The sequence below is a fragment of the Electrophorus electricus genome, chromosome 5 (assembly GCF_041902795.1).
Source record: "Electrophorus electricus isolate QZ-2024a chromosome 5, ASM4190279v1, whole genome shotgun sequence".
Classification (NCBI taxonomy): domain Eukaryota; kingdom Metazoa; phylum Chordata; class Actinopteri; order Gymnotiformes; family Gymnotidae; genus Electrophorus; species Electrophorus electricus.
The window spans coordinates 29,412,512-29,424,665 of NC_137501.1; the positions used below are offsets into that span (position 1 = coordinate 29,412,512).

Sequence of the window (12,154 nt, forward strand, 5' to 3'; positions counted from 1 at the left end):
ACAGAGAAAAGAGAAGAGAAATATTAGAAAGTAAAGCAGACGTTTAAAATATTCCTAGAGCATTTGTTGATGAGATGAAAATGTTTTAGCAGAGAGGTATAATTATGCAGGTATTTATGAAAGTATTTACGTGCATATTTATCTGATAGTGGAAGGCGAAATCCTGAAAATTAGAGCTTATTTTTTCTTTTTCATCAAATGTAAATTCACTTTTTCACATTTAAATAACTTCGTGCATATGTATGTGTGTGTGTGTGTGTGTGTGTGTGTGTGTGTGTGTACGCATGAGAGAAGAAGGTTTTGTGATTGTCATACTTTCTTTCTAGCACCTCCTAATTGTCCTTGATTTGTCAGGGGAATGCAAATATTTTGCTGAGGAGGGGTAATGTCCTCTGATAAAACTTACACTGGAGTACAGAGAGTTGTCTAGTTTTCACAGTTTGGGGACAATCATTTGTTGTGTTTGTTTCATCTTCATTTGTGTTTGACGAAACAAAGACGTGAATGATTGCCCATAAAGTTTGGAGATGTATGTTATCTTCTGCAATAAGTTATCATATTTTAGTACACCATTGTCAGTTCCTGTAGCTGTATCTTATATTACTTATTTCATGTACAATTACATCATCACTGGTTAATGGTCTTCCAAACACATTACAGGCTGAAGTTCTTACAAATAACACTAAATAAGTCATGGTGTGTTTGCCTTTTGCTGTTGTAAAAGGATCATGGAGTCTGGATGACCATGCACACAACTGATCAATTTTGATCAATCTAAAACATTTTCAATTCAACATACATGCATTCCATAAAAATGGTTTAGGAATAAACCCCATGATCTAGACAAGACATGGATAATGATTTAATGTTTGAATCTGCTTTACGAAAGTCGCCCATTTCTATGAAACATATTTAACACAAAAATCGTCCGTCCAATGCCTAAACCTTTTTGCAGTCTAAACCAAAAAACACATTTCATGCACACTGGTGGAGTGCTCTTGTTCGATAGGCAGTTAAGCAGTAGCACATATATTGGGGACTTCTGCAGTATGTTGGCAGTTTCTACAGTGAGGACTTCTTCAGAAGTGTTTCTACAGTGAGGACTTGTTTGGAAGAGATTCCAGAGTGAGGACTTCTTCGGAAGGATTTCTCCTGCGCTTCCCACTGTGAAAACTCAGGCTTGGATGAAGACCTCATTATCGGCATACTGTAGCAGCTGTCTAAGGGTCCATGGACTGATGTGATAATGATAAAATTGGTGGTGACGTTGGCTACCTTAGTATCTGGCTAAAACACACTCGGACAAAGGATTACACCCACACACGTGTACCCAAAAAAAGTTTAACACTTTTGTACATTGCGGAAAAATGGGTTTCAGTGGTGACCGTTCATGCAGACTAAATGGAAAAATATTTCCATTTTGACTAAGTGAACAATTTATATGCTTTGTAATAGTGCTTGAAGACTGGACTGTGCAAGTCGTTTTTTCATAGCATGGATGAGTACCCTAGATTGAAGTTATTCTGAGCATAATTCCTACAAACAAAATAAGGCAGTACTTTACATCACAGTGCTGTAACACCTAAAGCAGATTTTAGCCTGTCTCAGTTCTCAACCCTACCTATAAATCACGTTAGAATTGCTCACAGCGGGGTCAAATTAAATTCTAGCCTGAACCTATCGGTCTAAAGCTAAATTTTAATTACTCATTTTAGTTTAGTTAATGTAGGGCACCAAGCACACCAAAGATAATTCTTCTACATGGTTAATCTTCTGAAAAGTGGGGGGTGGGGGGTGGGGGGTGGGGGATGCAGTGGTTGGCGATTCTATGACAGTCAGCCGTTAATTGTGTGCAGGGAACTAGCCAAGCGCATCCACAGCCAATGTCATTAACAACCCTGCGGCCCTTCTCTATGAGAAGGGCGGTCATTACTTCCTTTTATCACAGGCGGACCATCAGTCATAAGGGGTGAAAATATACACCAGGGCCTCTTCCGGTTGCCATGGGCCCAGCCAACTGTGTCGCATTCGATAGCCGGACCTGCACATGGCGGGGGGGGGGGGGAGCAGGTGTGGGGGTTGGGACTGGCTCACTGAAGCTCTCATTACTGTGGGTAATGTCTCCCCTGCTGTACAAAAGGAGAAATCTGTACAGCCCTTGCTTCTCCATGAGCAGGAACCAAGCCGTGAGACATCGAATCCACACGACCGGTGAGGGTCTGCTCTGTTTGGCCAGAAACATAAGCAAGAAATATAAGAGGTCTCAGTTTCAATTAACTTAACAACTCATGAGCACCAACCAGCAACTGTGATAAAATCATGCTCGTGTGAAATGATTCTGACTTTTATTATGACAAGTATCCTTATATCAGTATAAAAAATGTTTGATTCTGTCCAAAGTAAAGCATTAAACACACCTATTAATGTTAAAATGCACACCATTTTTTTGTTTCTACACAAAATATTTTTTTATATTCTTCCAGACTGAGACAGTAGTTGGGATGAAGGTGAAATAGTGTGTAAAATACGTGCCGGAAGCAGTTGACCGTTGACCACAGAATAATTTCAGAAGTCATGTCCCAAACCCAAACGCCCTTCTCCACCACCGAGACGGGGAGCAGAAAGTCCCAGGCCAGGCCATCGTGTCCGGTCCATCGTGTCCGCTCCAGAACAAACGAAGCCCCCGGTGCCCGGCTGCGGTTTTGTGGTACCAGCTGGCTGCAGCGATGGATAAATATTTCAGGAATTGAAGGGCCCGAATGCAAACCTTCCCTTCAGTACTGTTCTTTCAGCTGCTTATGGTGCTGTGGCAGGGCCAAATGCCACGCCCACTGATATCCATCCGCTCACATCCACCCGCTCACATCCACCCGTGCACATCCACCGTTTGCCACTCCCAGCTTGGAGATCCTAGACCCTTTTTTCCCATAATGAAGCAAAGATCAGTTCGACGTGGCTGGAAAGAGAGAGAAATGCCTCCATACACACCCAGCTGGGGTGTGGGGGTGGGGTGGGGTGGGGTGTGTTGGGAGGTAGAAATTCTGCTGCTATTCAAGTGCACAGCTACCTGAAGGGTCCCTGAGAATGAATCATCTGAGTGTGGGCTTCTGAGTGAGACCCCAGCCGGTGCCTTTTATTTGACACCAGGTTGAGCCATCATTCTGAGGCCAGACTTGAGCCCAGGTTGTGTGAATGTACACAGGAACGGTTGTGTGAGCGTGTGTGCGTGAGACAGAAGAGAGATTGCGCGCCGTGACTACGTGGTGTAATTGTACTAATTAGGTGTGCTGCGGGGCTTAATTGAATAAATTTGGCAGCGCAATGGCGAGAAATCTTCATACCCAGATGTGGGGAGACCACTCCCAGAAAGAGAGCACCTGTCTAGTAGCAGTCAGCAGCCATAATGAAACAAGGAAGGCATGGAGGTGGCTTAGCTTAGTGGGCTAACGCTAACCCAGCGTCATGGTTTTGTTTTGTAGCAGTTCTCTAGCTCTGGAACAATTTATGCTTTGGGAAATAATCTGATGGATGTCAGAAATAGCATGTGATTTAATTTTACCCATAACTGCTCGGCAAAACAAACCCAGCTGTCCCCTGCAGTGGAGAGTGACGAGCTGCTTTGCTATTTCTCTCTTTAGCAAATACCTTTCTCTCTGCCATTTTTGTTTAGATTATAGCAATAAAACATCTATTTAAAAAAAAAGGAAATCAATTCTGACACATGGACTGTTTTTGAGAAATGAAATTTTTTTTTTTTTTTTTTTTTTTTGCATACCAATGTATTTCCTATTCTAATGTTGATGTTTTGGAATCTGTTGAATCTACACGAGGTTAACATGATCCTCCAGCAGGAAATCACCATCAGTCAGTGTTGCTGCTATTAATGACAACAAACAGACTACTGCTTCCCTTATTTATTTCAGTTGCAAGTAAATGGGGTCATAGAAGTACGTAAAAAAACAACTACCAAAACCGTCTCGAGTTATTTGTGAGTAAAAAAGATAAATTTACATTGTGCACACAGTCATTCCGCATGGTTTGACGCAAGTCTGCCAGTAGAATAAAGGAAGCACCACTGTAAGTGTGCAGCCTGTATTCATGGACATCTGTGTGTATGTTTCCACCTTACAGCAGAGCACGTGGCCGTCGGCTGCAGCTGTTCTACAGACCCGAGGTGGACGCAGATGTCCCTCTGCACCGTGCCTGAATTCCTCATCTGCCAAGATGAGCAAAATGACATTAACCGAGAAAGTCTTCTCAGCCTACAGCTGCTTGTGAAAGAAACCTGCCCTGAGATACAAGTGAATTAAATGGAAATGGCTTAGGTGTTTGCGAGGATGCAAGTAAGTCTGTGTTTTTCCAAAAACAGAGATAAGAGGGGGGATGTGGGATGGTATGGAATAATATGATACCCTATGATGTGCAGTGCAATATTGATAAGGTTTCAACCTACTATCACATTCACTCTAATGTGCTAAACACATAACACCATTTGAAAGTGGTGAGAAAAAAGGGCTTGTGTGAAATGGAATGAAACTTTCCAAAGTGTTATCGTCCTGTGTACACATTTATGAAATAATTAAATATATAGGCTTGGGTTCCCAGCACAAAACCTTCCATTGTAGGTCAGCCTCCTAATTTGCATGCAGGATGTTCACAACCCTTGTGCTTGTTGTACCATGAGAAAAACAGTCCATGGTCCTTGTCACTATATGAATATCACGTTTCAATTTCACATTTACAGTAGTTAATGGGAAGAGAGCATTATGGAGGATGCCCAGGTCAGTACTGAGTTTCTCAGACGGCACACAAATGTGCTGTGTTCCAGCTTTCTTGCACATTTAAGCTTGAGACATCCAAGAGCTCTGCAGTCCTTGTTTACCGGTTTATTGGTAAACTGGGAACTGGAGTAAAGCGAAAACCTGTGCTGAATTAAAGGACTGGAGTGAAAACCATTGTACAGTAGCTCTGCTTGTACAGTGGCTCTGCACAGCTGAAAAACGTTTCAAACCTCAGGCTCCAGGTTACTAGTCAGTCTGTCACACAGGAACAGCAAACTAACATCCGGCAATAATAATAATGTTACAAACATGGACTCCGAAGAGATCCAGTGTTGCTCTCATCCAAAAGACCATCTAGGTCGCCTAGCCGGCTTTTGAGCTGTGGCATTGTACCCCAGCAGGTCCTGTGAGAGGTAGCTCTTGGTTCAGAGCCTAATTTAGACCTGCACTTTTTAGGTCGTAGTGGGAAGAAGCTGTCAGAAGAAAACTGATAAGATTGTGCCATGGGGGATGTATGTACCGGTGATGCTGGTGTGTGTCTGTGAGGCATTAGGCACGAGCGTTTGTTTGTAACCCAGTTTCCTGAGGGGACTGCTCTCAGTGTGACCATCTGGTGCTACCACTCGATGTGTCCCAGAACACCACTGCGCTTCTCTCTGACAGCTCCAATTGACTTCAAAGGGCACAAGGCAAGCTCCATCAAGCATAAACATCCAATCAACATGCATACGTTATGAGTGGTAATAAATCAAATGCTGCTTCGAACCCACTGTGAGCCATTGGTGGACAAGGAATCACTGGTGGACAAGGAATCACCCAAGAGAACCAAACTTCCTCACATGTGTGGCAATTCATAACCTGAACCCAGAGGGGCACTTTAATGGTATTTCGAGGAAGAAGGTTGAGATTGTATAGGTGTTTGTTTTGCTAGCATAACAGCTCAGAGTATGGTTCACATCATGTTGCAGATATAAATAATGGGTCACTTGTCCTCTAAAAATCACCAGTGCCAAATGACCATGAATAACTTCCTGTTTCATTACTCTCTAGGCTAGTGTGGTCAGGCTATTGTGGCTCTGGAAACATGATTTAAGACATTTTGGCTCTGGAAACGTGATTTAAGCCACGTTTATTGGCTAGTTTCCTGCTCCAGACTGTCATATTTCTGTGTGCAGTCAGGTGAAAACAATCATCTTAATTACATAAAGTATGAGCCTCATGGATTGAACAGACATTTAATGGAAATGACAATATAACAAAGTATAACAAACAAACCAAGAGGAAACTGGAACATTAAAACAAAATCATCTCTATCTGCTATCTGCTATTAGGGACTGAGACCAAGCAAGACTAATATCATCAACTAATCAAATTGAGTCAAAACCAAGACCAACAGACTCACGTGTCCTGAGAATGGGATCATGACGAACTAGATGGTCAAGTCGGCGACAAGACTGAGACCAGAAATGTGGGCTTTCAAGACCATTAATCAGAATTCAAATTCATCTTAGAACATAAGAGGTCTGCCTAAGCAAAACCTTAATGCTTCACTTCTATGATTCCTGCTATGTTGTTAATGGATCAGCTGTTCCATAGTCTTGGAGGGTCTCTAAAGCAGGAAACTAGACAATAAATGTGGCTTTTTCCAGAGCCACAATGGCCTAACCACACTATCTTAGGTAAGTAATGAAAAAGGAAGTCATTGATGGTTGTTTTTTTGAGTCCTCAGCATTCAAAACCAAGACCATGTTAAATAAAAAAAGAGTGTAGAGTGTTTGATACTACAGCAGGACAATACACAGATCTAATTAAACACGTAGCGACAATGACCAACGATGGGAGCACACACAGACGGGTTTAAATAGACGTGAGACATTATGTACAACCCCGGGGGGGGGGGGGGGGGGGGCGTGGTCACAACACAAACAATACACACGTGTATCCCCCGCACGTGGCGGGCCGTACCACGTGACTTTAGGGGGGGAAGCAGTCCGTGACAATAATGTCTAGTAACTTCTTTGATGACAGCATAAATTGGCAGTGACAAGGCTTTAAAACAACAACAATGCTAAAAAAATTAACAAACAAAAGGTAAGCACCAGGTTTCCATGAGCAGCATGTAGTTTCAGGCCTGAGATCTATGCTCATCAAAATATCGCTCGTCCGATGTCATATGCTTGATGATGATGTAAATGGGTAAATTGTTAGCCCGTGCTTTAGCTTTTTCACAAACATCGGGACATCAACTCGGTTCGTAAATTCCAGACGCGTAACAGATTATGAGTGAGTCCCATGAGACAAGGCACAGCAAATCCCAGGGGGGCCCTGCAACGTTCCTGTAGTTCCTGGATGCGCATCATCACCGCAAGTCTTTGTTTACTTTGTTTACTTCAGTCGGTTTTTGCACAACAAATGCGGCAGCGGCAGTGGCACACTCAGGCAGGCAGATGGATAACAGCAACTTGGGCATCTTTAAAAGTTTTGATTATCTTGAGCCATATGTTGGACTGTGGGAGGAATGATTGAGAGAGAGCCTCGGGCCTCTGTTGCATTTCCCGCCAAGGGATCTTGCTGTTTTGGTTTTCTTTAGCCGCTGTAGACATCTCGCACAAACCAGACTGAAAATCAGCTCAAGTCGTGTACACGCTGTCGTATCAGTCATAGGTGGAGAATGAAGGCTAACTACTCGTACCACTTTAGAGGCTCCAGCTATGTTGGGAGAAGTCAGGGTGAAGTCTCTTGATACATTTTTGAGTGTTAGGGAGATTAACCAATTACTATCTACAGCATGACATGACCTTAAAAATACACAACTGTTCAAAATACACACAAAAAATGATGAAATCAGTCACTACAGCTTTCTGGCTCCAAACAGGCTGATTTTACTGGTCGTACAAACACTGGCTCTAAGAATCATGGCCCAATTTAAATATGAGGCCAAAAAAATGACATCCACTTTCACCCAAAAATATTTTAGAGGCAATTTGTGGCCATGTATTTGTTGATAAACCTAATGTCCTGGCACCCAGGCTTCTGTAGAGAGACCCAACACGGAGAACCAATCCGGAAGGCACAGTCATGCCAAAGGCCACAGAGCAATGTTTCTCAACCTGGGACCCACATCTCTGCAGTAACCCAGTTCCCAGGGCAAAAATGGGTACTGGATGAGGACTGAAAAGCGTTGCCATTGACAACAGGTCTCCCTGAATGATGTAAGCAGCGCTTCAGACAGACGTGTGTGCTGCCAGACCCTGCAGACAGAGACAGGGCTCCACTCCTGGTGCACGGGGCATCTCGAAGACTGTGTGTCACCATGACTTAAGAGAGATGCGGCAGCAGGTTTAATGAACTTGTGCGAAAGGAATGTCTGAAATTTCACACTCCTTCATCTTCGGTCTTCTGCACAAGGTGGGGAAAGAGCCTGCAGCCCACAAGTAATTGGCGATTTCTAGCACTGGAGGAAATGGGACTTCCAGTCACGTCACTGGGAGGAGAGAAGAAAGCAACGCGGTACCTGGCTAAGTTGGTGCTCCCACAGGCCGTGCTGGGATCAAGTGGCTTACATGTCAAAATTAGAGCAAAATAAATTTACAAAAATTATTTTTCAATTAATGCTGCACATTCTTTTAGAAGATATAAAAATAATACAATAAACATTTACCTTGCAGTGGTTTTAGAACAAGGAACAGGATTAAAAAGTGTTATGTAACACTAGTTATTTCAAAACTATCACTGTTTGTAAGCAAAGAAACCATAAACCCTGATGTATTCATTGCACGTTGGAGCAGGAAAGTTGCTTTGAGCCTGAGCCATCAATCAGTAACAGGCTTCGCAAAGAGCTGGTATGTGGCAAGTGAAGTGAGGTGAAGGTGGTAGCAGTGAGGGGCCTTTAAAGGGAAGCGATCTGAAGGTCGAGAGAACGTCTCTAGCCTGTTCGCCAAACCAGTCGCCAAACCAGTTAACATCGCTCCAATGAGCCCTGCGGCCGACACACTGACCCTGTGAAGTAGGGCGTCGCTGTGACGACAGCCCCCATGCATGTATAGCATGTGATCGTCCCGTCTCAGACGTTGGGTTGCTACACGGAACATGAAGGCTCCATTATTCTAGTCACACTTATGAAGACAGCAGGCTGCTAACACAACATTGAGAGAGAGAGAGAGAGAGAGAGAGAGAGAGAGAGAGAGAGAAAGCGAGAGAGAGATTGTGATCTATGTAGTAAAAGCTTGATCTTCTGATATATATACGTAGGTCTGTTTTGACCTTTGGTCCATCACTGTTTTACATTCTGTTACAGTGCTGTCTGTGAAAACAGGTATCAAAATATACACAAAAGTACAACGGTCACCAAACCTCCAGGAAATCCATCTTAGTGCAGTTTACTTCAATCCTTTACCACACATGCTACACCTAAGCAGTGTATTCAAGAGATATTAATATCTGGTGGGTTAAATATGGCTTGCAACTAGACTCTTCATGAAGGCAGGGGCTCTAGGTGGTGGATTTGTGATGAACAAGGCATTTTTAGGAACAAATGGAAAACTGTTGGCAGGCTTGTTCTGACTCCTCAGAACTGCTGGATCTAAATCCCATTTAGAATGAGGTAAGATGTTCTAAAATCTTGCGGGATGCACCAAACTACATTCATTCACCCATCTATCAATCCATCTGTTTTGTTCAGCACTCTTTCAGTACAAAGTAATTGCAGGATTTTGAGCTAATTGTTGGGTTTCTTTATTCAGAATGCAACCATCCACATGCCTGCACGTGTCTATCATGTAATGGCCCTTGGGTCCTTTAGTTAGCCAATGTATACTGTGATGTTTTAGCATCCAGTCAAAATATTGCTTTAGTATGCAGGCTATTACATAGACAACTAAATCATAGGCTTTATTCGGTGTTATTACATATGAATTTAACGTTCTCCTTTTTCTGTAAAAAGAAGAAAATCAATGCAAAAATACTCAGATGGATGAGTAACATAACATAACAAAACGTAACATACGTTTCTGACACTTATTATTACCAATTTTATTAACCATGGTTTTCACAATTGTAACAGTTTGCATAGCCAGACATCTACAGAACTTAGGACATTTATGTACTGTACAATATTCTTTATGCTTCACCTGGCAAGCAGATATAGTGTGGTAGTGAGCCTGTTTCACCACTACTGTCTTGAAGGTGTAGTGTCTGCACACTAGGTATAGCTGGGTGGTCCCACGTGCACTTCATTAGTGTTGTGTAAGTGACGGCACTTTTGGGGACACACCAGCTCTTCAGCAGTGCGGGACCGTGAGCATCGGCCGCAAGCAGACCGGCTGGATTCCAGCAACGGTGTTCTCAGATTCTGACAATTTCGGCGGACTGTACACGAGAAAGTGGCTTTGCTGACCTGTTCTAATGTTTTCTTTTGCTGTTGTCTCTTTATCTGTACTTCATAGCAGTTGGGCTGACGTTGCTTGTCAGTTCTTGGAAGGACTGAACACAATCAGCGACTCATCAGTAAGTGTGCGGGTGATATGAAAATATCCACAAGAGCGTTGTTGTACTCCAAGAGACTTGGATATGAGTCCCTGTTGCTCGCTTTTGCCTGCCCTAGTAGTGATTCTGAGAAACTTCTCTGCAAGAATTTATCTGCAAGACCAATGCTTTGCTGGAGGCGTGGCCTTGTAGTAGTGTGGGAGAACTCCTAAGCCCTAGTAAATGCTTGAAACTACTTAGAACTGTATTGTGGCCCGCCATCAGACAAAAACAGTTACAGGAATACTGTGTCTTGCAAACTTATGCTTTTAGCTTGTGTAAGTTTTTCTAGTTCAGAATACCTGCTATAATAGTCAACAGCAATGACATGGTCATTATTGTTCCATGTGAACAAGTCTGTGCCCACTACTTGCCAGGGTCTGTCGGGTACGCCATGGCTGATCGTGGGCTCCTTGGCATCGGAGCTGCAACGCTCATGGCAAACGGGACGTTTTCCAGCCAGGTTCTCCATCGCCCTGCACAACCCAGGCCACAGCATGATGTCACAGGTCTCTGTGCCCATATAACCAGTGTGAATTGGAGACGGCATGTCAGTTCCTTAGGGAGTGAGGAAAGATGATTTACTCACCTTTAAAAATCCTGTTGACCTCCGACTAAGGCATAGGCTATATGCAGTATTACACATTAATATCATCCATCCATCCATCCATCCATCCATCCATCCATCCATCCATCCATCCATCCATCCATCAGCATCTGATTGGCTTCAACAGGAGTGTCCCATCTCTGTCAACAATGGCAATACTGTACAATTTCATATATATTTGCTGTAAAGCAAACACCATATTGATGTAGCTTTAGGTAGCCCTAATTTTCAGCCGACTACAGTGCCCAGATTGATGGCAGCAGATTTGCAGTGTAATCAGGGCTAATTGTTTGTTTTCAAAGACCCTTCCATCCAACACACCCACCCCCAAAATCAAATAACCTGCATTCAGCAAATCAAAGGGAGGAGCTTGTCTGCTTCTGTGAGCCATCAGCCCTTTGCTCTATTTTTTCCCCACTGCGAAATTAAACCAGCTCGAGCTGTCAGTTTGTCACTCTATTATGGCTGGACTTCTTGACGTGACTCTCAGTGAAACCCCCGCACCGTGTTGCTGCGTAAAAGGTGTATGGGTTCAATGGAAATCTATGCTAATATTACAAAATGGCCATCTGGACAAAAGGCGATTTCAAATCAAACAAGCACGAGTGAAATACGGTTATGAAATGAGATCACAGAGATAAGCTTTGCAAATCAGCAAGCTTCAGAATACCTACAGCAAGAAACAGAACTCTCTCACTCACAGAGCCTGGTGGTCTCTGCGCTTCCAGCTTTGCTTCCAGCTTTCAGCAGCAAGCATGGAATGCACGCGAATCCCCGCGCAACATTTCTCAGCACACGCTCTCAAAGTTTCTGGACTAGGGCGGAATTGTGCTGCAGGTATGATGTCACAGAGCCGTTGTCTTGGAGACAACGCAGGCCGAGGCGGTTTGTAAGATCCGTGTCTGTGTGTGTTCGCGTGCATTCCCATCGACCATATGCTCGCGAGCGCACATCGGTTTGTGCCGGTGCGCAGATGGGGAAGACAGACGGCCCTTTCAGCCCAGCAGAAATCACGCACCCCAGAACCCCCCTGGCCAGTGCAGCGAGGAGCTGTTACAGTGGCGCGCATCTGACGCCCTCCAACCTTTTCTCCTCTGCTTCCTGCCCCCTCTCTTTGCCAGTGAGAGCAATGGGAGATACTCACTGAATGATCCCCTCAGGCAGGTGGAGGGGCTCCAGATGTGGGAACTGTGCGGTGCGCGTGGGAGAGAGAGAGAGAGAGAGAGCGTGCTCTTCAGCCTCC

At 43.9% G+C, this 12,154-nt stretch overlaps 1 protein-coding gene across 1 annotated transcript in view; it reads right to left on the bottom strand.

The window, feature by feature from the left end:
- Nucleotides 1–10,854, bottom strand: part of LOC113591105 (lutropin-choriogonadotropic hormone receptor) — a 41,964-nt gene extending 31,110 nt beyond the window's left edge. The window contains exon 1 of the mRNA XM_035529564.2: nt 10,607–10,854. Within this exon, the coding sequence (XP_035385457.2) occupies nt 10,607–10,854 (248 nt within the window). The remainder of the gene's footprint in view (nt 1–10,606) is intronic.
- Nucleotides 10,855–12,154: the final 1,300 nt, after the last annotated feature.